Below are 27,336 nucleotides of genomic sequence, written 5' to 3' on the forward strand. Positions count from 1 at the left end.
CACTTTATATTTTGACATTTTCTAATCTTAGTTCATTCTCACACTTACAGAATGATGCATGGGAACAACTGACTCCACTAAATCAAACCTATGTTCAAATGAAATTACTGTACAAGACAGGCAGCAAGCTTGATTTCTTGATTATTTTTTTAAATAGTAAAATATATGTAAAACTATTTAAAAAACAAATACAGATAGTGTTCTAATTCTACATTCTTTAGTAATTTTTCCTGTGTACCACCATGGATTTTGAAACAATACATTAATATGTGCTTTAAATGCAGACACTCAAATATAACTCAACATTCACACTGAAGATACACAGTAGACATAAGAATCAGTTTTCATGCCCTTTGTTTATTCTTTCATTTAAAATCTTTGTGGTAAAGATCATCATAATTACACATTAACTTTCATGTACAGCTTAAATGTTTCACTTCACTGTTGGCAGCAAAGATTACACAGCAAAGCCGATTAAACTAGAAGCTAAACGACTGTTCAGTCCAAGGGCGTAGATTTGGCAGGGACGGAAGGGACCCACCAATATCCAGCGATTATTGAATTGTCCCCACCAATAATTAGAAAGAAAAACAAACCCGATAGAAAGAAAAAAACGATCTGTCAGCGTCTCATTCACCCAGCGGTGCAGAAAGAGTTAAATTACGTTCTCTACTGGAGTCCTACGTCACGTGACAAATATGGCCAATGTGATTGGAGCTCTGTTTAGTTTTAGCAGCGGCAAGCCTGCGCTGCGAGGAGGAGAGGAGGACGGCAGCAACTAGGAAGAACCTGGATATAAGAAAGTATTTTTCAAAGAAACCTGTAAGTCACTTAAAGTCAAGCTCACTCATAAAATGTAGTGATGGTGAGATGAAGCCTCGTGATGAAATGAAGCTTTCCATCCAACTGGTCGACTCATGGTTCGAAGCATTGTGATGATTCATTTGCTCTACTGCGCCATCAAGTGGACGATTCAAGTGAAACGGGCTCAATGATTATAATGATGTGATGTGTAAAATTGTTTTTATGCTTATTTATCCCGAATATTGTCTCAGTATGTCTGATACAAAAGAGAAAGTGGAAACTATCAGTACAGAGTTTTTGGGATGATTGTGTAACTGTGTAATCATGCTTATGTACATCTCAATAATGACACAAACTAGTGTGTGGCGCTTCAAGTTGAATGAATAAAGAAATTACTTTTGTTCATGACACCAATAACTAAACTCTAAATATTAGTTATATTTAATATTATATTAATTTTATATTATATTAATTTAATTTAATTAATGTTTGTGTATAATAAATTGGCAGCTTAACACAGGAATGTACATGGAAACAAAAAGGGAGGGAGTTGTGATGTGAATGTGCTTGTGACTTTATAACAGTGCTCATGACACTAGGGAAAAGTTTTCATTTGTTTTTATTCAAAAATAGCAGCTTTTCCACAGTGCTGGGCTTAAGACGGTTCCTCTTTTTTGAGAGGATTTCTCCTGCTTTTGAAAATATCCTCTCACAGGGCACAGATGAAGCAGGGGTTGCAAGAAAAACCACAGCAAGTTTATACAAGTTTGGATAAAGAAATTTGTGTCCAGCCCAGTACTCCAGCGGATTCTTCAGTCTGCCGATATTTGGTTCATGGAGGTATTTCTGTACTTCAGCTGTTGCATCAGCAGTAGCATTTGGGGTCTTTGTCTCCAGAACAGTGGTGTCCAAACGATGCCACAGTTTGCTACCTAAAACAAACAGAATGTAAGTAACTAAATACAATATAATAATCGAAATGTGCTCATATACCTTGAGTCACAGGCTGAGAAGCTTTTGATGATGAGGCTGCTGATGAGAAGGCCACGTGCCGCAAAATAGCAGCACATTCAAAAATAAGTCTCTTCTCAGCATCCATTGCTTTATTTGGGCTAAAGAAGCCTATTTTTTTGAACCTTGGATCCAGCAATGTTGCCAGTGACATGATGCTCATTGACTGCAATGTGTAGAGCTTCTCCTTTAATTGTCTCCTTAGACGCTCAACCATGGTGGAGCTCTCTGGAGTTAGGACAACTCCCATTTCCTCTTCATTTAGTGCATGGTGCAACATTGTTAGAAGTGGAATTACTTTGGATCCAGCCACTCGCTTTTCCTCTGACAGCTCAGTGGTGGCATCATTAAATGGGGAGAGTATTTTAAGACATTCTGCCATAAGGTCATACTGTTCAGAGGATAGTGGGCAAATATCAGTGTGCAGGCCAGCTAACGATGCTCCAATAGGTTCCCTGAGTTCATGAACACGTTGAAGCATTTGGAATGTGCTGTTCCAACGTGTATCCACCTCTTGAATTAACTTCAGTGCAGGCCGGCCCATTTGCTCCTGCACCTCTGTCAGCCTCTCCTAGAAAAACAGCCAACACAAACTGATTAATTCAAGCTGTGTTACTGCAGCAGCACCTCAAAGCAGTAATGAAATAATGGAACAAACCTTAGCAGTTGTACTGCTCTTGAAATATCCCACTATCCTCCTACAGGTAGTCCGGATGTCAGACAGCGTCGTGTGTTGATCAAGAGCTTTTTTGACCATTAGGTTTATTGTATGTGCCACACAATTACTGTGACGCAAACGAAGCTCCTTAGCACAAGCACCCATGTTTGCTGCTCCATCAGTCACATGTAACTTTGTCTGTAATGCCCCACTCTGACATGAGCGCTGCTGTTACTTGTGACAAATTGACAGCAGTATGTGCTTGAGGGAAGTGCTGAACACCTAACACTACAGAATGCAATGCAGTGTTAGAGTCAATGAAATGGCAGGTGACGGCTAGGTAAGCCTCTGTGTTAATGGAGGTCCACATATCAGATGTCAAACTAACTGCAGAAACCTTGGCCACAGTCAGTTTTTCTTTTTGTTTGGACTCTTTGTATCTTTGGTCCACCATAGCTTTCAAAGCCTAAACAAAAGAAGGTACAGTACTTAATATGTAAATAAAGGCAAAATGGAAACATGCTTCATATTTTAAGATACACACCTGCCTTGTGGGGAGAACATAGTTAGGGTTCAAAACTTTAACAAGCTTCCTAAACCCACTGTCCTCCACAATAGTGAAGGGCTGGGAATCCTCTATCACCATGTTGACCAAGGCCTCATCCACATCATTCCTCTCCCCTGATACAACAAAAAAACATTAAGAAATTACATATTTCAGTAAATAGAACCCAAATATTAATGAATTACATGGGGAATATAAATGTATCAAATGACTGTATCCTTAAAACCTACAAAAACTCACCTGAGCTTGGTCCACCTTGGTTAGTCTCCTTGTTCAGTCTCCTTGTTCTCATGCAGGGCTCTGTAATGCCTCAGCATAGATGAGGTGTTGTTGCTGTATCCAAGTTCTTTAGAGCACAGCAAACACTTCACCTTTTAATAAACAAAAAGACAGAAATCTGATTATAGGATCTGTGGTGTGGTTTATTTATATTATGGTACTTATCATTTCTTTATTACAGTGTGTATACCTTATTAGGAGAGATGACATCAAAATGTTGCCAGACAGGGGAAAATTTTCTTTTCCTTGCTGGTTCCATCGAGGGAAGAAATGCTCAAGTAACTATGTAACACGTACGTAATCCAATTCCACAACACAATGTGATGGGGGAATCAGCTGTGTTTTGCTGCCCATTTTATTTCGAATTTGGCGCGAACCGGTGAACCAGTTCCCGAATCAGTCACGTGGTACGGACTGCCCGCGAGGCCTCGAGCGTCACTGCATACGTAATCAAAGCAAGCCTCGATACGCGCTTCAGAAAAACGCCCCCGAGATTACCCGACGCACGATTCGGAGCTTCGACACACAATAACGTTACAGGCTATGCTAGGCTTTGGCCCACATCAGTCTAAAATTGTATGTAACCATGAATAACGTGTTTTGTAAACTAACTGCACAGCAGGCAGCACTATCAGTTCTCTCAGTCTCAGAGCAGCATTTCTCATTTTGATTGAAACTGTCAGAGAAAACGGCAGCCTCGAGCGAGCCAGGATATTAGTTTACAGAGGCTGTTAAAATTATATGTCTAACGTTAAAATGTTGGTGACACAATAATTTTATCCTAATGGTACTGACATATTCATAGCGTTAATTTTTGAGACAAAATATCATGAGGTAGTCAGGATTTCGCAAATATCCACCTTGTAGTGCAGTTTGCACAAATTGTTGTAAAAATGCACTCACACTACAAACATTACTGACGAGTCAAGATCTGCACAAATTGACAGAAACACTGAAGCAGCTCCACATTTTATTCTTATTGTCATGTATGTCCTATTTGTCAGGTGATAGAAAGTAATGGTGACACAAGATCACAGGTGAAATTGGATGATGACCTGATGGTTCATGACTGTATTTGAAGCACATGTGTGACTGCATGTATGTTGAATGTCTCACTGTTATCAGGTGACAGAGGCAGCTCTGCCATGTTGTAGCTCAGACAGAGGTGAAGAGGTGAGGTCACAGGTGACTGACTGATGATTTGGTGCTATAGATTAACTAGTATTTATTATCATGACAGTTGTTAGGCTGCTGATGTAAATTGATTCATTAGTGTATATTTGACAAAGAATCTGAATTGACACGTCTCACTTTTTATATGGCACGAATCCATGTGTTATTTTATCAGGTGGCAATATGTCCTAGTGCAGACAGAGGGGAAGAGCCAAAGGTGAGGCACATCAAGCACAGAATAATAATTTTAATCTGAGGATAAAACTCATGTACTGAGGCTGAAAGAAGCTTCAGTGCTCTCAGAAGACTAAAAAGATGGCTAAGGTCAACAATGACTCAAATGAGATTAAACAATGCTGCTGTGTGTCCACCAGGAGAGACTGGACAGTATAGATGTAAAACAAATATGCCAGCAGTTTATCTCAGTTAACGAGAGGAGCAGGCATGTGTTTGGCTCCTTCACATAGTGGACATTGAGTTGTTGTGTGGGTCACCAGTAGTCCATGTCTGTTGCTGTAACAGTAGTTCATGTTTAGAATAAAACATCCCAGCTCACTGATTTGATCGGGGCAATAGTGCCTAAAATGTTGCATAATGTTGCTGAGAGATCTTTTACTTTGTGGTCGTCTTAGACGAGTAGTTTTATGGACAAAACCCACCAGGTTATTCAGTGTTCCCTTAGTGCTAATGTGTCAGAGATGTTGGTGTACTATAACTGAACTAATGTTGTTAATTTCTTAAAGTCATATTCTTTTGTTGTCATGACTGTATTTGAAGCTATTTTTATTTTTGTATGATACCTGATTTATATGGATCATGACTGAAGTAAACTAACGTCTAAAATACTTAGTCAGTCATTTGTTTAATAGTAATTTAACATTATGTAATTCACATATAAAACTATGAATTGTAATTTTAAGTGGTTTAAAAGCATGTAGAATAGGATATGTAGGCAAGTATATTTCTCCTTTTTTTTCTTTTATCAAGAAGCAAAGACAATAAGGAAAAAAAAAAGAAACAAGGCAGGGTTCGATGGTTGAATCATCCGTCTCCACCAATGCCAAAACCAAATCTACGCCCTTGGTTCAGTCCTCTTTTGGAAGCAGTCTTTAAATGGGGACAAGCATTAACTTTTGTCATAAACTGTATAACCACCAGATGGCGATATTAGTTTGTAAGTAATAAAACGGCATCAAAACAAACCTCTAGTCCGACCTGAGACACAGCTCCTGATCGGATGATTATTTCATGGTGAGGAGATCCTCAGACAAAATGAACTTAAATACAGATTAATAACAGTTTGCTAAAGATGGAAACTCACTGCAAGGACAGAGAACTGCGTTTTTTTCACTTTGACATTTTTGTTTTCACATTGAACTTGAACATTTTTCTGTTATTTTGCAAATTCACCTATTTTATATATTTCAATAGAAAACTGGGAACATCTCAGGCCCTCCAAAGCACGGAGGCCTATCTCCCCTCACCACACTCCCTGCTGGTGGCTGATGCCCTCAGACGTTGGTGTGTTGGTGGTTCTTGTCGACTGGGGCTGGGCGCTCATGTATGTACCGGCTCACTCCTGGTGGCCGATTGGAGGGGCCTGGGTGGCACGGTTCCCCCCCTTTGGTGGTCCTCCTCGGGTCCTCGTACTCTGGGGCCTCTGGATGTTTGGGGCCTGGATCTCCTCCATACCTGCTTCATGCCCTGGGGGACGGGGCTATGGCTCCCCACACTCCCTAGCAGATCGTTACATGGAGAAACCTTTGGAATACAAGCATGCTGATCCACACAGGTGTGCACACAGGTGTACACACACTGTAAACCCCAACAGTCTACCTGACTTATAAAGTTTGTGGATATAACAATTGAAATTCCTCACAAAGTTGAAACAACTTAAAACTTTTCTGTTCTGTTAACGATTCAAACAGTTATAATTGTACGTGGCTTAGAAGTTAAGAGTAAATACTGCTTTCTTAATTATGATTTTTGAGTAAATGTTTTTTTTCCGAGCTCCGCATGTGTACGTCAACTACGTCATGACGTTTTCTCTCTAACCTGAACGACGTTGACAGAAAATTCTGTTCAATATGGCCGCCCTTCTCGAGCGACTGGAGAGCACATTTGGAGAAACTTGTAAGTAAAACGGAACCTTCGTTATCTTTATTTTTTCTGTAAAAAAGCAAGTATATTAATATGTTGCAGCCAATAACTTGTTTTCGAATGCGCTGTTGTGTTAAAAAGCACAGACCCAGGTAGTGAATAGTTGTTCGCTGTTGTTCGCGCTCTTTTTCAAACCAATGATGTCGTTAGTTTTACAGTTTTAATAAGAATCACATATAAAGAAAGGGTCTCAGTGATATTTTAACGACCCCTTGCCAACGCAAGAAAGTTGGCGTTTTTACAACAGCAGCCTCATTGTTCAGCAGGTTTTTTTTTTTTTCTTCTCATTAGCATCGTTCAAAAGTGACCTAGCTAGCAGTGGCAACTTCTATCTAAAACAATTGAAATATAGCAAGGTGTTGTATATTTAGAAATTTTAAAAATTAAAAATTCAGACTGCAATTAATTTCAGGTGGAGACAGTAAACACAGGTGAGTTGAAAGATCTATTGAAGAGTCCTTTCTTCATGGCCATTAAAACATTTTTAGGTTAAAAGACCTGTTTTTTTGTTTGTTTGTTTTTTTAAATCATGCCCCTGCTTTGTCACACTGAATCATGTTGAAAAGATATATTTTCATGGCATCCCCCATTACCATTACCTTGTACTTCTTTCTACCAGTTTATTTTATTTTGTGACATTAACATCTTAAATGTACCCCGCCAGTTTAATTATTAATAGCTGTGTTAGTATTTATAATGCTTTTTTTTTTTTATCATGTGCAGATCTACCAAGGGTCAGTGGCACAGTTCACCTTTTGTGGTAAGTTATAACACTTCATATGTGGTCACATAAGTAAGTTGTTTCATCAGTTGTTCAGTTCTTATAAAATAATGTTGTATAATTGTACCAAATCACTGAGGATACATCCGATGTGTAAATCCCAGTCAACAATTTTACTGTGATATTCGCTCGTGTTTAGAGAATCTCCATAATCTTTGTTACTGAGTTTCCATTTTTGTATAAAAAATTAATATTTTCATATGATGTGAAAGACTCAATCATTTCTAATTTTTAGAAGAAACCATTCATTAAGTCCCTTAAAATGCAGATTTCATATATTGATAATGATAAAATTAACACAAATTAAAAGTTTCACTGATAAACACACAATTTTTCCTTGCTTTTGTTCTATATAGATTACAGCTCTGATCTGGAGAACACTATTTTAAAATACTGTGTAGGGTTTTTGTCAAATGATTAAGAAACAGACTCTTTGTCACAAGAGACAGAAAGGTTGTATCTTAAAAGAAATGTCTCCAAAATTATGTAGAGTCCGATGCCATGCAGTTTCATAAACATGTATTCTCCCCAAAGAATGACACCTGAAAACTTTGCGTTAAATGAACTTTTCTTTTCCCTTTTTAGGAGGCGCCTGATGTCAACGTGAAACGTGCTTCGTGCCCTTCCTGTATACCTGCGGGAGGAGGACCCAGAATTCTTTAAGACATGTAATGTAAATGTATTTTTGCATCACTTAAATTCTGCCAGTGAGATAAAATGCCATGGATTTTTTAAAATACAATTTTAATACCCTAGCAGCTACCAAATTGTACAAGCAAAATACCCTCTCTTTAGAAAACCCTCACACACACACAAACACACACACAGGGTCAGGAGCAGGGCACAGGCGTATCACAGCACTTCGGCTACGCTGCAGGTGGCCCAAAAACCAGGCTGAAGTCAAGATTTAGTTTCTTTTTGAGATAAAGTCATGAAATAAAAAATTACTTTTTTTTTTTAGAAAAATAACAAACATACAAATTATGTAGTGCAAGAAGCTAACACTTTAGTTTTAGTTAATGTACATTTTTCAAAAAAGTAGAGTACCCTAACTCGTTACAAAGTAACCCACTACACTGCTGAATGTTTTGCTAGATTACAGGTCATGCTTGTCTCATTCTCTCAAACCAACCTTACTTATTTAATTGGGGCGATCGTGGCTCAAGAGTTGGCAGTTTGTCTTGTAATCGGAAGGTTGCCGGTTCGAGCCCTGGCTCCGACAGTTTCGGTCTTTGTGTCCTAGGGCAAGAAACTTCACCCGTTGCATACTGGTGGTGGTCAGAGGGCCCGGCGGCACCAGTGTCCGGCAGCCTTGTCTGTGTCAGTGGGCCTCAGGGCGGCTGTGGCTACTAGGGCTGCCACGATTAGTCGACTAGTCATGATTACGTCGACAATTAAAATTGTCAATGACTAATTTAAAGCTTTGTAAGATCCCAAAAGACACAGGAATAAGTAGTAGGATTTAAGAGTGTAATAATGGACTGAAACAGAAGATGGCAGCACTGCATGTACAAGGATGCCAGCTGCCGTTAAACCCCGAAGAAGAAGAAGTAGCTCTGTCCCAGAATTCATAGCGCAGCCCAGCTCAGTTTCCAACAATGGCGGCAGCTAGTTAGTTTTAATATTACTCTTATTATTCTTTCTGGTCACAAAATAAACGTTTAACATGTTTTCAGGCGAGAATGTAACTGTGTAAACCTCAAATATCTGCTCAGTTTATCAAGACGCCACATATTTTCAAAAGCGCTCCGACGTTTTCGGAGACGTCTGTTACCCACTAGCTCGATAGCTAGCCGGGGGCTAGGCTCTCTAGAGCCCGTGAGAACACCGGACTCCGGCAAATCGTTTTCAAACACACCGCTGTCTTTCGCTACTCAGGTTAAACATATATAAGTCACTTAGATAACTTCAAAATGTTATTGTTTGGCTTTTTTTAGTATTTTATTTGTTCCTGAGTAAATCAGTTCGGCTGAGAAATAAAGTTATAGTTTTTACACAGCTGAATAAACATCAAGCAGACAGCTGATTATTAGAAGTGTGAGATGCTCGAGAATATACTCCAGTGTCCTGTTATATTTTAGATAGCAAGGAGTTTATTAAACTTCACCGAAACAATCTGCAAATTTCATTAAAATTTAATAAACTATCATCTTGTCTTTATTTTTAGTTAGCACATACCTTAAACACTTAAAGCTGTAAGCTAATGATAGTTATATAAGAGCAGATGCTGCTGGTGCAATAAACTGTACGTTTTACATCCAATGGATCTGATTAGTCGACTAATCGCAAAAATAATGGGTGACTAGTCGACTATCAAAATAATCGTTTGTGGCAGCCCTAGTGGCTACAATGTAGCTTGTCACCACCAGTGTGTGTGAATGGGTGGATGACTGAATGTGTAAAGCGCTATACTTAGTTCCATTGATGTTAAGTTAGACTCTTTTTCTCCAATCGATCTTTCTGAGTTAACTTCAATAATTACTTCCTCCAAACTATCAACGTGTCTTTTAGACCCCATTCCTACAAAACTGCTCAAAGAAGTCCTGCCATTGATTAATTCTTCGATCTTATATATGATCAACCTATCTCTAATAATCGGCTATGTACCACAGGCCTTCAAGGTGGCTGCAGTTAAACCTTTACTCAAAAAGCCATCTCTAGACCCAGCAGTCTTAGCTAATTATAGGCCAATCTCCAACCTTTCTTTCATATCAAAAATCCTTGAAAGAGTAGTTGTCAAACAGCTAACAGATCATCTGCAGAGGAATGGTTTATTTGAAGAGTTTCAGTCAGGTTTCAGAGTTCATCACAGCACAGAAACAGCTTTAGTGAAGGTTACAAATGATCTTCTTATGGCCTCTGACAGTGGACTCATCTCTGTGCTTGTCCTTCTTGACCTTAGTGCAGCATTCGATACTGTTGACCATAATATCCTGTTAGAGCGATTAGAACATGCTGTAGGTATTACAGGTATTGCACTGCAGTGGTTTGTATCATATCTATCTAATAGACTCCAATTTGTGCATGTAAATGGAGAGTCCTCTTCACACACTGAGGTTAATTATGGAGTTCCACAGGATTCAGTGCTAGGACCAATTCTGTTTACATTATACATGCTTCCCCTAGGCAGCATCATTAGAAGACATAGCATACATTTTCACTGCTATGCAGATGACACCCAGCTCTATCTGTCCATAAAGCCAGATAACACACACCAACTAGTTAAACTGCAGGAATGTCTTAAAGACATAAAGACTTGGATGGCCACTAACTTTCTGCTTCTTAACTCAGATAAAACTGAGGTCATTGTACTCGGCGCTGAAAAGCTTAGAAATATGGTATCTAACCAGATTCTTACTCTGGATGGCATTACCTTGGCCTCCAGTAACACTGTGAGGAACCTTGGAGTCATTTTTGACCAGGATATGTCCTTCAACGCACATATTAAACAAATATGTAAGACTGCGTTCTTCCATTTGCGCAACATCTCTAAAATTAGAAATATCCTGTCTCAGAGTGACGCTGAAAAACTAGTTCATGCATTTATTACTTCCAGGCTGGACTACTGCAATTCATTATTATCAGGATGTCCAAAAAACTCACTGAAAAGCCTTCAGTTAATCCAAAATGCTGCAGCAAGAGTACTGACAGGGACTAGAAAGAGAGAGCATATTTCTCCTGTTTTGGCTTCCCTTCATTGGCTTCCTGTTAAATCCAGAATTGAATTCAAAATCCTGCTCCTCACATACAAGGTCTTAAATAATCAGGCCCCATCTTATCTTAATGACCTTGTAGTACCATATTACCCTATTAGAGCACTTCGCTCTCGCTCTGCAGGCCTACTTGTTGTTCCTAGAGTATTTAAAAGTAGAATGGGAGGGAGAGCCTTCAGTTTTCAGGCCTCTCTTCTGTGGAACCAGCTTCCAGTTTGGATTCGGGAGACAGACACTATCTCTACTTTTAAGATTAGGCTTAAAACTTTCCTTTTTGCTAAAGCATATAGTTAGGGCTGGACCAGGTGACCCTGAATCCTCCCTTAGTTATGCTGCAATAGATGTAGGCTGCCGGGGGATTCCCATGATGCATTGAGTTTTTCCTTTCCAGTCACCTTTCTCACTCACTATGTGTTAATAGACCTCTCTGTATTGAATCATATCTGTTATTAATCTCTGTCTCTCTTCCACAGCATGTCTTTTATCCTGTCTTCCTTCTCTCACCCCAACCGGTCGCAGCAGATGGCCGCCCCTCCCTGAGCCTGGTTCTGCCGGAGGTTTCTTCCTGTTAAAAGGGAGTTTATCCTTCCCACTGTCGCCAAAGTGCTGCTCATAGGGGGTCATATGATTGTTGGGCTTTTCTCTGTATCTATGAAGCGCCTTGAGGCGACATTTGTTGTGATTTGGCGCTATATAAATAAAATTGAATTGAATTGAATTGAACAAATACAGGCCATTTACCATTGATACTGTGTCTATTCCAGGCGGACGCATTGGATGAGTCGACCCTAATTGACACTCCAGTTTCACAGTCTCACAGTGGTTACCGACGGCCAGTCCAGTCCATTTTACTTCCTCAAGCATGGCTGTTGTGGTGAAAGGCGACTAGGTGATGCGTGATATTCCCAGATTGCAGATGCATTTGCTTTATTGTTTGGCTTGATCTGTGCTCTGCATTTAGACGACCCCAGGAAGCTGGTTCACACATTTGCCTTTGTCCAAAATATCTTCATGGGGCTTGATGACGGCAAACCCCTGCCTACATGCTCTTAAAGAATATAAGGCAATGTTGGTTAGGACATGCACTCTGTTACTGAGCACTTTGTTTGAAGCACTTTATTTAAAGCACTTTAAGTTTACTACAGGCTTTGGGTGGATTTAACCATCAGTTTACCTAATTTTCCTATACTTGGCTGCCTTATCTGGTTATTTGGAAGCTGATCGTCTTTGTACCCATTTTAAAAAAATGTTTTTCATTTCTATTTAAAAAAAAAAAGATTAGTATTTGACTTTTTTGTTTTGCATTTTTGTGTATTTTGAGAAAGTTGCAATTAGGACTGATGTCATCCTTTCTGATTTTATAAAAAGATAAATGTTCTACACTGAATTTATAATGCTCACTTTATGGTGCCCATGTCCATGTTAGTGGTTTTATAAAAACATTTGTGATGTTTTTAAATTTTCATGAAAAAATGTTAAATAAACAAGATGTAAAGTAACTGAATTTCTGTACTTTTTTTTTGTTAGTAGTCTACACTCAAACATTGAAACATAAATATCTTTTAATTAATAATCATATAATTTGAGTTTAGGTTGTAATATAATTGCATTGTGTTGCATCAAAATAATAAACTATAAGAAACACAAAAATATTGAAATTAAAGTATAAAGTCTTTGAGTAAAGCTCAATTAATAAAATATAAAATATAATTTTAAATTTTTAGGTTAACAATAAATACAAATTTTGAGTACCCCCATACTTAGAAGAGATGAGTTTGTGTACTTAAAGCTTTGAGTTCAGTCAACTAATTCGGGTTTACAGTGCACGGGTGTTCACAGACGCGGACTACACCTTTCTTGGCTGCTGCCTCCAAGCACATTGTGCGCTGTCTATCTTGCGTGCTGCACAATAGCGTTTAATATTTAGTATCTACTGTTATCTACTGCTAGCTAGTTTATTGTGATGGTGCTGTTTTTATTATGTTGCTCTTTTTTGTTTGCTTTCTCTTCTGTTTTTTTTTCTCCATACAGGTGATCCAGGTGTTTTGTTTGTTTTTCTTTCTTCCCCCTTTCTCACCGTCTCTTCTCCTCTCTGGTTTTCTTTCTCTCCCTCTCTTTCTTTCATTCTTTCTCCCTGTCCTATCCCCCAGTCATGTCTGTCCCGTTTGTAGCAACCGAAAATAAAATAAATACATAAATATAATAAAGGTCAATCAAATGGGCCAATATGGCAAGGCCATGATGATCCACTTGGTAAAATAAATCTGCTTGGCATCTTTCTTGGCCTTAAGACAACAAGGCTAGGACCGCCACTGTATTTAATACAGAAAGTAAGATCCTAAATACACAGTTAAAGTAGCCAATAATGTGTTACATATAATTCATTTTATGTTTATCAAGTTTATTCAAGTTTATGTTGAGTTTAAAAAATGTTCTCTGTAATAAAAGTTGTTACTCTCTGAAAAACCATCAGAGCTTCAACACCTGGTATATTACTCAGTAAACAAAACCAAAAAGTTAAAGGCAGACATCTGAAAACAAGACGTCACTGAGCAACAATGTGACAGAACTGTTATGATCCTGGGTCAGTGACCCAGTGTTTTTGGTTTTTGTACTTTTACTTTTGATTTCATCATGGTTTGTGACTGTTTGTGTTTTGGGTTTCTGTCCTAGTGTTTCTAGCTCCCTAGTTTCGTGGTACTTCCTGAGTTCTGATTTTTAGCTTTTGTTATTTGACCTCCCAGTGTTACTTCTGTGCTCCCTCTGTTCTGTGTCTTCCCTGCCTGTGTATCCCCTCTAGTGTAGTCAGGTCTCTGTGTAAAGCCCGCGTCTCTGAGTCTGTGTCTTCACGTGTGTTTTGAGTTTCCTGTTTTATTGTGAAAGTCTGTGTCTTATGCCAGTGTGTTCAGTTTGCGTTTCCCCTGTCTCGTCTTGTTGATCACAATCAGCTGTGCCTCCCTCCTGTGTGTAGTTTCCTCGTTCCCGTCTGTGTATTTATAGTGTGTGTTCACTCATGTTAGTTGTGAGTCCGTCTGTGTTTCTTCCCTGCGTTTTCTCCCGGAGTCGTCCATTCAGGTTCGTTTTGTTAGTCATTCCCCGTTTAGGTCAGCTTTAGGTTTTGCTTTGCTCGCCGTATTTCTGTTTGTGCCACCTGTTTTAATAAAAGCTCGCTCACTTCCAAGCCGCTGCCTGCGTCTGGATCCAGTCTCACACTCACCACACGTCTGCCCCCGCAGCCGTGACAAGAACGATGGCCAACAGTTTACTGTCAGTCAGAGTTTGATCATTAACAGGGAGCAGCAGGGTACAAAAGTCACGCAGAGTAGCTGAAAGTGTCCAAGTACATGTAAAACTGTCCTTTATACTTTCAGGGACTTTAATCAATAATAATTTTTTCTACTTATGTGCTGTTTTGCACTTCTTGCAGCTGAAATTGTGGCACAACCTTCAGGTTAAGTTTTAAATAAAAACAACAACAACTTGTTTTCCCCTCTCACAAAAAGCAGCTGTTGCTCAGCGCCACTTCAGATGTAAATGAATTTTTAGAAACTCAAACAAAGTCAAGTTTCCAGAAACTGTAACATTTTTTTCACTCCCATTAAAAATCTCACAGCCGCTGATATTCATCTGTGAACATTTGCTAACCAGTAAAAATCTAACTATACATGCTGCTGGTCAGTTCAGCTCCATCTTCACCAGTTGTGACAGTTAAAATGATGCTTAGAGGTCAGATATGACACAATTGATCACATTCATGATTTTTCCTGTGGTGAGCAAATCCACACTGTAATTGAATCTGTTCTTTAAGAGAAAAGGTATAAATGAGGGGTGTCAAACATAAGGCTCGTGGGTCAGATTCGGCATGAAAAGTTCTCCATCTGACCCGCTGGATGGCTCTTTCAGTCGAGCATATTGCATTAACTGATTAAAGATACACAACTATCACCTTTCAAAAGACACGGACAAGTCAGCCAGTAATGGGAAACACATGATGCATTTAAAGTTTATGTTCAACTGTAAAATATTCTCTGTAATGTAAATTGTTCTGCTCTCTGACAAACCATCAGAGGTGCAGCACGTGTATCATTTGGTGTTTGAAGCAGAAACAAAAGCAAAGAGTTAAAGGAAGACACATTTGAAGAAGAAGGAAAATGAAAACAAGACGTCACTGAGCAACAACCTGACAGAACGAGAGCCAACAGTTTACTATCAGAACTGAGGCTGATCATTAACAGGGAGCAGCAGGTAACAAGGTCATCAGCAGTGGAGGAAAGTATGGAAGTAATACTCAGCTTCATATTTGAAGATACTCGAGTATCTTAGCTGCAGGTCTGGAACAATGGTTTTATTTCCTTTCCCATTAAACATCTCACACAGCCCCTCATCTGTGACCCTTAGCAAACCCACTGGATATCTACCTGTACATAAAGGAGATCAGATCAGTTCCATCTAGACCAGCTGTAACAGGAAAATGCTGCTTACACTTTGATGCATCACTTTCAGTTTGTCATATAAGACAATATATCAGATTGAGGCATTATTTTCCTGCAGTGAGTAAATCTACTTTGTACTTTACTCTTTTCTTTTAGGTAAAGGGTCTAAACAGTACTTGTACACTGTGGAAATCCCATAAGAACGTCTCCTGAACTCTGAAAAATAACAAAACAAAGACTAAAAGGAGGTCATGGGTGCTGATGATGATGATGATGAAGAGGAGGAGTAGCATGCATTTAAAAAGTGACTGATGTCCTAGAATACAACAGAACAGTGTCTCTACAAACTTATGAAAACATGACAGTCTTGCATTAGTTTGTATTCTTATGATTTCAAAAAACGAGAGAAAAATCTCCTTGAAATCCACAATTCCTTTTTGTTATTTCTTAGTGTGTGACGTATTTTATTGCCTTTATGATTGGTGCAAACAGTTTCCTGATTCATAATGGAAATAGATTTTAGACACAGGAGGAACACGCAGTGATCAGCAGGAGCAGCTTGGAGTCCAGTCTTCTTCACACTGAGGAGGGACATATATGCAGGAACAGTTGTCATAACTGTTACAACCACCAGATGGCGAAAGAGTCCCACTGCAACTTTAAGCCATGAAGGATGTGTCTTGATGTTTGCTTGTGATAAATCTGCTTTATGTGAGTCTTTTTCAGTAAGTAACAGTAATATGTCTGATTATATGTCTTTAATCAGTAAAGTCTCGCTTTGCTAGAAATAAATCAATAATAAAATTGTAAACATGCAGCTGTATGTTAGAAGTCAAAGGGTCCTTAAGTCTTCTGTAAATTGACGGGGATCAAATGAAGGACACAAGTATCTGTTCTTACTCTAATAAATGCTGCTTTAATATCCAACAGACTATTTTCCTTCCTCATCAGCAGTAAACAGCTCGACTGCGTCTGTGCATTTGTGTCCTCCATACTTGTTTACACAGACATCTCAGGCTTGATGCCACGATGCAGTGTAGAAACCTGACAACCCTCTGACTCATGTTCAAATGTTCAAGGACATTTCTCAGGATCATGTATGACCCCTTTTTGACATTTGGATTTTCATTAATAATATTTGTGTTTCTGAGTCATTTTTGTGGAGACTTCTGTCCAACGTAGTGTCCAAATGAAGCCTGAAGCTTTTCTTCACCCTCTTGTCAGATGGTCAGCAACAAAACTCTGTTCCAACCAATGTCTGATAAGAGATGAGACACAGCAGCTGAGCAAATGATCATTTCATGCTGAAGACATCCTCAGACAGAATTAAATACATACATAAACAAAGCCTGGTGCCAATAACACAGCTAATGACACTGCTGTATCACTGGCTTTACTGATTAAAGACCATATCTGAAGGAAATCTTTGAACACAACAGAAAGTGACCTTTTAAACCTGCGACACTGATGCTGCATTCAAGGACCATTACAAACATCTGAAAGGACTTAAGAACATGAAGAAAATGTGACTTGTTTCTCTGTAATGAAGCTGTTTTAGTGAAGAAAGTTGAAAGGTCACAGAGCGACTGCTGAATCTTCTGCTCTAAACATGAACTCTGAACTTTGTGATGCTTCAGGAGGAAAACTGCTTCAGTTATTCTCTCAGATTAGTTTCATATTTTCTGCATCAGATTTGAGTGAGATCCTGGAATGAAGACAGAAGAAAAGACTTTGTTCAAAGTTTGATTTATAGTCAAACCTTCCAGTTTATTCACACAATAAAACATCAACACAATATATGAATTCATTCATTAAAATCACAGTTTTTCCTCATTTGTTTGATGATTTTGACAAAAACAAACACAAACACACACACATGGTCTGCCATACTCATAAAGAGAAATGTCGACATTTTTCAATACAAATATTCCAGAAACATTTAGAGGATAGAGAAGTTTACATTTTCATGTGGAGAAATATTTTAGTAAATCAAAATGATGATGAGCAGTGATAGCCTCCATAAACAGTCACAGGAAAGATCTCCTTTAAAAACTCAGAAACATCAAGAGAACAACTAGAAGATGTGGAGGTACCACCCATAATGTTTGACTGACAGCTGATCTCTGTGCAGAAATGATGGAGAGAAAATAAAATGAAACTAAAATACAGATTTAAACCCACAATATGAAAGACTTCAGTCTATTTCACTTTCATCAACTCAGCAGTGTCTCCATAATTTAACCAAACCATCAGTCCAGCATAGAGCGGCTGAGTGAATGTGGTCTGGACTCTGTGGAGGAGAGTCATGGTTTCAGAGACGCTGTAGAAGGACAAAATACCTGCTCTGTGATCCAGGTACACTCCTACTCTGGAGGAACGAGGACCTGAGACAGGAGTTTGGATGTTGTTGTACCAAAATGTATAACTGTTGTTGTCACAATATAATGACCAAGATTTGTCATTACGTCCAAACAAACATTCATCACCCCGTCCTTTTCTGCTGATATTCTTGTATGCGACTGCTACATAACCTCCTCTCCCTCTCCACTCCACCTCCCAGTAACAACGTCCAGTCAGACTCTCTCTACTCAGGACCTGCCACCTGTCAGTGAATCTGTCTGGATGATCAGAATAAGACTGTTGTTGTTTCATTAATGTTACTTTTCTGTTCCCCTCTGATAATAACAGCTGTTTGTTTGCTGTGTTTGGATCCAGTGTGATTTCACATGAATATTTTAAGAATTCAGCTCTGGTCTTTGGCTCTGGTGGATCTGACAGTAAAACATCCACTTCAGTGACTGTCAGTGAGATGTTTGTCCATTCCTCTCTCAGAATGTCCTGTAGTTTATCTCTGACCTCTGACACAGCTGCTGTCACATCCTCAAAGTAGCTCAGAGGACGGATATTGATGCTGGATGAGTCTGTAGACTCACTGAGTGCTGACAGTGAGGGGTAGTTGTGTAGAAACTGGATGTGATCCTCTGTGTGTGAGAGCTGCTTCAGCTCAGCATCTTTGCTCTTCAGCTCAGTGATCTCCTGCTCCAGCTTCTCCTGAAGCTCTTTGACTCGACTCACTTCAGTTTCCTGCTGGGATCTGATCTGCTGCTTCACATCAGAGCTTCTTTTCTGGATGAGATGGATCAGCTCAGTGAAGATCTTCTCACTGTGCTCCACTGTTTGATCAGCAGACTGATTGATGGCCTCCACCTCCTGTTGAAGCAGCTTCACATCTTTCTCTCTGTCCTGGATTCCCTGCTGGATGTTTTGTCGACTCACCTCCAGCTCTCTCTGCCTCTCAGTCCTTTCTGCTGCAGCTGAGACTGTGTCGTGGCCTTTATGTTCATCCACAGAGCAGAGATAACAGATACTCTGCTGATCAGTACGGCAGAACATCTTCATCACCTCATCATGACGAGAGCAGATGTTCTCCTGGAGCTTCTTGGAGGGCTCCACCAGCTTGTGTTTCTTGAATGAAGCTGCAACAATATTATGAGTCTGAAGGTGTTTCTCACAGTAAGATGCCAGACAGACTAAACAGGACTTGAATGCTTTCATTTTTCTCCCAGTGCAGACATCACAGGCCACATCTTCAGGTCCAGCATAGCAGTGATCAGCAGGAGCAGCTTGGAGTCCAGTCTTCTTCAGCTCCTCCACTAAATCTGCTAACATGGTGCTTTTCACCAGGACAGGCCTCGCTGTGAAAGTCTGTCTGCACTGAGGGCAGCTGTAGATTTTCTTCTTTTCCTCTTCATCCCAGAAGCTTTTAATACAGTTCATGCAGTAGCTGTGTCCACAGGGAATAGTCACCGGATCCTTCAGTAGATCCAAACAGACTGAACAGCAGATTTTTGTTTGATCCATTTGATTCGTGTGCTGTGCCGTTTCACCGTCTCTCAGTGACTGTCAGACAGTTTCACTTCCTCTGAACAGAAACAACCTCTGTGCTCTGAAGGGAAACAGATCTCTGCTCTTTTTCACCTCCTACAGGAAATGAGGCTCACCAGCAACTGCATTTACACCATGTTGTTTAGACCCATCCTGATACAGACACATCTGTGAAGGGAGGCACTAAAGAAATATTCTTACAGAGCGACCAAGAGCCAATCACATGATGCAGGGTGTGGTATGTTTGGTTACAGCATGCAGTAACAAGTCTGACCCAGGTAAACTGGTTTAACTGGTTTAAACTGTTAAAATTAGTTTCAACTGGGTCAGCCCAGTTTAACTTTTCTTGAGTTATGACAGTCAACACTCAGTGAGTTCATTTTATATTTCAGAAAGTTCAGCAAAGTTTAGGATGCTGTGATGAATAAAAATAAATCACACTTTATATTTTGACATTTTCTAATCTTAGTTCATTCTCACACTTACAGAATGATGCATGGGAACAACTGACTCCACTAAATCAAACAGAAAATCGCAGATTGCTGGATCAAAGATGGCGGCGATGTGTATGTCTTGCCGTCTGTTCCTCCAAATTTCTGTTTTAATGTTTTTATTCTGCTATGATGTAGACTCCCTGCTGGTCTATGATCGCCAAGTTTTACTTGATCTTCGACTATCTCCCAATACGCCGGTGTGTCGACTGGGAAATGCACACAAAATACCGCCTCCACTCCTGTCGTTGGTTCCTACTCACCTGCTCCATGTACCTGTACCGTCTCTGCGGAAGCGAGGTCGCCGTCACGGCAAACGTAGTGGGAGATTACTGAAATTGAAGGCCTGTCTGGAGTTTGGTTTTGCTGTCCCTGGCATTGCCTGTCGCCCCCTTTTCCCTGGCATCTTCGTAAGCCATCCTATACGTATCTGGTGCCGCTCGCTGGCTCTGAGCTGTTCCCGCCCGGCCGCTCCCTGCCTCCCTGTCCACGGCAGCGCGGAGTGAATCTGCAAAACCTGCGTTATGTTGCGCGAGCTTCTAAGTCTGGTGACTATTCAACTCCGGCCAAATTTGGCCTGGTAAACGCCGGTATCGAATAAGACTTTTATCCTTAAGGAATATTTTTTGTCACAGTACTTGGACTTTCTCTGCCTAACTGAGACGTGGATAACTGCTGGTGATTCCAGCGCCTTTGCAGAACTTTTGCCTTCAGACTGCTGCTATTTTAATGTCCCACACAGATCTGGTCGAGGTGGAGGAGTAGCTGCTATCTTCAGAGATCGCTACAAGTGTAAACAGGTTTCATTGGAATTTTATTTTTCCAGTTTTGAACTGTTACTGTTTGAAATAGAGATTGACAGACCACGTGACTTTCGCGCATTGCATGCTGGGTACGAGTGGCAACAACATCAAGACACTGCATCAAACACTTGCATTTCCAGCACCGGTAATCATTAATTCTGCGGTTTTAATCCCTACTTGTATTTTATTTACCCCCAAAACAGTTATGTACAAAATGAAGAAGAACTCGGCAGGTCCGTACGAAGACAGACTTGACGAAAAGGCCAAAAAACAAAGTACGAGGAAAAAATCAAAGGAGTGAAAGGGTCAGACCCATACGAGCATACAGAGTGGAGTAAGCACGTTAGCGTGCTGCCCAACTTTCGTCACGCACATATTTATTATTATATGATCCTGAGTGAAGTGTGAGTGCATACACTCACAAAATGTTTAGTAACTTTAGATCCCTGCAACAAGCCCAGGTCCAGTTTACTTTGGTGATTTGGACTATTCCATTTCACCGCTGTTGTTACATTTTTGTTCTTTATCTCCTGTACAGGCCAACGCAATCTATTTGTTGTTTCAGGTTGTAGCATTACACAACATTATCAGATCTAATAGAAAAAAAAGAGTGTTTTGTAATTCATTCAATTTTTCTTTATTTATAAATGGCATTATTGTTTCATTCTATGATAGAATCTTACAAGAAAGAGGCAAAATTGTGTTCCATCATCTTTATTAGCTGCTTCGGTGAAAAACAAATCAACAGTGAAAAAAAAAAAAACATACTGGAAAACAGTTATTCATCACTTGCTTGCTTCAATACAACACTTGGGCACATATATGCGGACTTTTCGTGGCTGTTTTGATATCGCTCTCTCTCTTAACCGATCAAATCTCGCTGTGGTAGCAGCTTTACACTCGGTATGACCAGGGCTGGACTGGGACAAAAAATCAGCCCGGGCATTTTGACTAGAGACCGGCCCACCAGGTATTATAGGAAAAACCATAAAGCCTTTGAATGAAAACAAACGTCGTTGTGACAGTGATGTACACTGTCTTGTTGGTACATATGTATCAATCGAATAAACTTAAACCTACACCATCCTCCCTATTCTGGTATTCTAAACAGTACTTAGCCGAAACCCAAAGACTGCTTGGTTGAGTTAACTTCCTGAACTATCTACAACATATGGTGGAAACCTGAAATTAAGACAGAGAAGACTAGAGGTGAGACATGACCATTACTGAATATTAAAAATAATAAATGACAGATTTAGTGATATTTTCATAAACTATTTCTTTGCCACATCAATAAACAGCATGGCAGGGCAAAATATTTTTTCTAACATGGCAACCTTTTAAAAGTGAAAGGAGACAGAAAGACAGGTGAGAAAGAATAAAACTGAACTGACTTTTTGATGGCATTTTACACAAAGTACTAGTACAGTATCTAGAAAATGTGGGAAAATACTGGCATCATGTACAGTCCTTTCTTCTGAAGGAATTATGTTGGGACCCTGAAAAAAAACCTTACTATGTACAATAACGGATTTCTATAAATTTGACATCAGATGAAAACTTTGATTGTAAGATTTGGATAATTATTTGTTAAAAGATAGAAATTTTAAATGAGAATAAGAAAGAAAAGTATTTCTTTGTGCCCCCCTTTCCCTGTTAATGCCGTACATGGACCCCTGGCAACACTTTGCTAGACCCGCCCCTGCACAGTTACCAGCTGTCAGCTACATAGAAAAGGATCCTGGTGTAAGTCGTCTCTCAGAAACAGTTCATAGCTTTCCTTCAACCCATTCATGTCACCTAAAAGATAAACCTGTTTCTCCATCACCTGTTCAGCTCTGATGATTCAGTAAGGACGTCTCCTGGTTTCATCTTCATGTTTCCCTCTCACCAGATATACAAACAGATATCATGACCAGCAGCTTTTACGGCCGTGGCTCCAGCAAGCATCAGCTGATACTAGAAAGTAATATTAAAAAAATTCTAACAACAGCTGATCAAGTTTAAAGGCGCTTCTGCTGTTTAACGCGACCTCCGCTAGTTTCCTCTTTCTGACGCAAAGCGGGAGATAAACAAGCAAGAGAGACGGGACTTGCGGCAGAAACGCCGATCAGCTGATCATTGATCAGTTTCATGATTGAAGTAGCAGCAGGAGAGGGAGGGGGGAGAATGAGAGAAGAAGAGGCAGCTGACAGCGTAAAGACAGAATAACTCCAGCTTTTTGTCTTTTTTTTATTGTAGCTGAAGTACGGGACAAATCGCGTTTATTTTCAGCTCAATACGAAATGCGTAATATTAACTCTGAATACCAGAGGATTCTGTTTTTTACGGGACGGTATGCAACTCTATTAACTAACCATATGAATAAAATAAAGTTCACCAGTAACATCATAGCACCCACCCAACTGTATAGAAACTCCGTCATGCTAGCTAGTACACAGTACGAGTTATTGTAACTGACTGTAAAAAGTTAGCACAATGAAAATAAACTCCACCTAAACTTGGTTTATATCTGACCCAGATAGACTGCAGGTCATAACTTCTTACCTGAAGCTCATTTCACCTGACAGTCGGACCGGCGGCCGTCTTCGGTCTCTCCACCTCCGCCTCCCCTTTCCCCCATCCACCTGCTGGCCTCCACCGTAGGGGTGGGCGATAGAAACGATATACCATAGAAACGATATAAATTTGGCCAACGATAGAGATTTTGACTATACCGCTCTATCGCGATAGCGCATGTTGATGATGTCATCAAGCTGCGCCTGTTTTGGTCGAAAGCGTCGCAGCGGTAGCCGCTGATAAACCATTATAAACCATTATCATCTGCAAATTATGCCGACAGTCACAGCAAAGAGATGAAGCACTTTTGAAATATGGGGAAAGCCAAAAACTGCTTCCTCCACTTCTGTAACATTGATTCATTAATGCTGAATTCTCTCGCAGCTGCTCTATTCCCATGTTGTTGCAGTATATTAATAACTAACCTCGTATTGTGGATGAATGATCTCAGTTGTTCTCCTGACTGAAGTTTGGCCCGTGTATAGCATCCTGCTATGCGATTGCATTTGTCCCAAACCACCAAAATCCGTCACGTTAACTTTTATCGAGTGGAAAAAAAGTTGGCGTTCATCCTCCAGCTTCACTGTGCTAATGTTATGCTAAGTGTACAATAATGTTGATGTGATATACAGAATGTCAGGAAAGAAATTCTGGTTTTAATGTGATTCTTGATTTAAGAATCAAAGGGTGGGATTGTATAGGAATTTCTTTCACTTATGTATTAATCACATTATTGTATGATGCCTTGGTGCCACTGGATTTTAACATGTCTGACACTCATACGTTAAGAGGGGGTGTAGTAAGGATGTTGGGGGAAACAGGAACTCCACAGGAAGAGCCTTTTGTCTCTTCTAGGACTCTGGGAAGTAGCAAGGGAGTGTGAACCTTAAGGTGTGAACCAGCTGTGTACTGCCTTTTGTTCCTGGAGAAGCTATTTAACTGAGAGCCATGCTAGGCTCAGTGAGACTCTGCTGACCCTGCCCCGTGGTCATGTAGGCTCTCCATCAAGCTTGGTTGTCTGTTCTTTGTGTGTTTGGATTAAAGAATGTTAGCTACCGCTCACCGCTCGTCTGCAGGCTTTATTTAAATGGCAAACTTCCACAACAATGTGTTGATGAAAGGGTGAGCAAGCAAGCAGGACGTGGATCAACAGTTTTCTGACCGTTACCGTTTGTAGTTGTTTTAGATATAGTATCATAAAGATGTAAATTCAGTGTTTTCTCATCATAAACCTGTGCATGAGTTTAAAAATCGCGCTCCACCCAGGCGCTACCGTATGTTACTAGTCAAAATGGAAACACTTGAAGTGTATAATTATATTTTCTGTGGTGTTAATCACTCTGAACGACTTACCTAGAGTTGTCTTTCATTTATATGTCTATTTGACCCATCTGTATAGTTTTAGGACTAAAGGAATCTGACTGTTTAGTTCCTTGTTATGCAGCGATGCACATGCAGATGACCCTGATTATCGTGTGTCTCAGTTTCCTTCTCTCGGTAGAGTTTCTCTTACAGAGAAGTTTTTTTTTACTTTCTCAAAATAATGATGATCAATACCTTATTTTTTTAAGCATTCATGCTATGGTTCCATTCCTGTGATATGTGTTTATATATCTCTCCACTATAAACAGAGATTTATGAAACACTTGACTGTCATCCCATTGATTACAAACACCCAGCTGCCATTTCAGTTTTAAACGAACGGGTAATCCTAAAGATTGCCATACTTTTGATCATATTCCTAAATGAATAAATGATCTTAAGTTGCCTTTCATTTATATGTCTGTTTGATTTGTCTGTACAGTTTTAAACTGACTGTTTAGTTCCTTGTTATGTAGCAATAGAAAAGCACATGCCAATAATCCTGCTTATCAGGTGTCTCAGTCGCTTTCTTTGTCTCGAGTTTCTGTTAGACAGAGACTGAAGTCACTGCAAGAGCATACTTTAGCTGTGGAGCAATTACACAGGTGTTTTTATTTTGTCTGACAGGTTAGACAGGAATGTGTAGATGTAAACAGAATGAGCATGCATAGTTTTGCTTTTGTTCTAGCTGTGTTTTTGGTTAGCCTTTTTCTTAACACCATTAATTCAGTCTATTTTCATGGTACACACTTTCTCTGAAAGTAAAAAAAAGTATGACATTAAACTGGGACAGAGCATTCATTAAAGAGAAGGTTCAAATTCTTAAAGTCCATCTTAAATAGTCTTTCTCAATCAGAAACATCTATGGGCAGATGTTATTGTTCAAAAAGCAGCAAGATAGCAGGTTGAAATGTGAGGCCAGTACGTTCTCTCTAATTACTGGCAGGAGTTCAATCTGCTGTCTTAAAAAGAAAATCTGACTGTATAAAATACACACACTACTGCTCTAAAGTTTTAGACTGCTGGCTACTCCATGTTTTCACGCTTACTATCAAAATATATGGAGTTATAATGAATAACTTTGTACTTAATGTCACAATATTTTGTAATCTTACTTCCTTCTGACACTTTTGGAATAAGACATGGGAACAACTGTCTCCAATAAATCAGACTAATTACCAAGTAACTTATTCATAATGAAGACTCCAATTTAAGAATTTAAAAGATAACATCATCAAAACCAAACAAACAGTCCATTTAAATTACTAACGTTTTTGTAAGTGTGTAAGAAATCTTCTAAAAAATCCTTTTTGACATATAAATGGAAATATAAGTGCAGACATTTTCTTAGCAAAATGATAAATAAAGTCTGTGTGATAAAGGAAGGTCTGTGAAGTGTAAGAGAAACAACAACACACAAATACATCAAAACAAATCTTTAACAAACATTTCGAGCTCACAGAAGTTTACAGTTTCATGTAAACGTCAGTCGTGGCCTTTATGTTCATCCACAGAGCAGAGATAACTGATACTCTGCTGATCAGTACAGCAGAACATCTTCATCACCTCATCATAACAGGACTTGAAAGCTTCAGTTTTTGTTAAGTGAAATTATTATACGTGTTGAAGCCCTTACTCTTAATGTCACAGGGAGAACTTTGGTTGAGACTTTACGGTACAACTTGTTGTGACATCATTACTATGTTTGTTATGGGCTCTCACCATGATGGTGGGGCGCTGTATGTAGATGAAGATGGACTCTGCTCTTTATGTTAAATATGCCCAAAGGCTAAAGAGTAGTGATGGGCAAAGCGAGGCTTCAAAACAATCTGACACCATCTCCACAGCGACACCTGCTGGACAATTTGGTTATCGCCACATCTTGATGATGCTGTTCTGTGAAACAGTGACACAGACGAGCCGTGCACAATTAAAACAAAGCTACTTATTATATCAGACAGTCAATAACTGCGATCAACACATTATTTTGGAGAAATTCTCACAGAACGAAGGAAAGAAAAATGATGAGACTGTTAAAGACAGCAATCTGTGAATGTAGTGATCAGTGTGCTTCAGCAAAGATCTCCATCTGTTAACATTCGTGTTGCTCACAATAAATCGATTTATAAAGTAACACATACAGAGAAAAGACTGCAGTGTTTACTATAATAACCACACAGGTTTACGGCTGTTTTTGGGCTCAAAGTTTGGATGTGTTAGGTTGACTTTTCAGTTTTCTGGGAGTTCGTGTCTGTCATCAGGTTTTTTCTACACCTGTCAAGCAAAGCTAGAAGTTGGCATAGTGTTAGCTTTGATTTTTAATCAACTTAATATTTATATATTTAAATGAAAAGACTAAATGTGTTGTCTTTCTTTATAAAAAGTTAACATTCATCACATTTTCTGACCAATCGTAACACTCCATTTCACACACATCTTTAAATCATCCTCTGCTGAGCAGCCTGTGAAGCATGAAGAAACCTTCCTGAACTTTCCACTGCTGTGGATTTTCCATTTTCTAACATGTTTTGCTGTCAGTCTGGAGTTTTGGTTACAATGAACCTGCATTACTTCAGTTGTTTTTGAGTTATTCACAAAGAAGCATCAGTGAGAAAAAAACAGGAAAAAACTCTGTCGTGAAAAGAAGAAACAGATCACG

At 39.5% G+C, this 27,336-nt stretch overlaps 2 protein-coding genes across 2 annotated transcripts; both read right to left on the bottom strand.

Moving 5' to 3' along the window:
* Positions 1 to 306: 306 nt before the first annotated feature.
* LOC148097523 (zinc finger BED domain-containing protein 4-like) lies at positions 307 to 2,380 on the bottom strand. Its single transcript, XM_087832417.1, has 3 exons — positions 1,798 to 2,380; positions 1,518 to 1,736; positions 307 to 311 (listed from the first exon to the last, which is right to left on the bottom strand). The coding sequence occupies exons 1-3, from the start codon at positions 2,357 to 2,359 to the stop codon at positions 307 to 309; spliced, it is 786 nt and encodes a 261-aa protein (XP_087688543.1). The 5' UTR covers positions 2,360 to 2,380.
* A 15,106-nt stretch (positions 2,381 to 17,486) lies between these two features.
* On the bottom strand, positions 17,487 to 19,547 carry LOC148097524 (tripartite motif-containing protein 16-like). Its single transcript, XM_087832005.1, has one exon. It carries the CDS (start codon positions 19,436 to 19,438, stop codon positions 17,777 to 17,779), a length of 1,662 nt encoding a protein of 553 aa, XP_087688131.1. The 5' UTR covers positions 19,439 to 19,547; the 3' UTR covers positions 17,487 to 17,776.
* Positions 19,548 to 27,336: the final 7,789 nt, after the last annotated feature.

Source organism: Neolamprologus brichardi, chromosome 18, assembly GCF_056152115.1.
Source record: "Neolamprologus brichardi isolate AB-2024 chromosome 18, ASM5615211v1, whole genome shotgun sequence".
In the NCBI taxonomy this organism is placed as follows: domain Eukaryota; kingdom Metazoa; phylum Chordata; class Actinopteri; order Cichliformes; family Cichlidae; genus Neolamprologus; species Neolamprologus brichardi.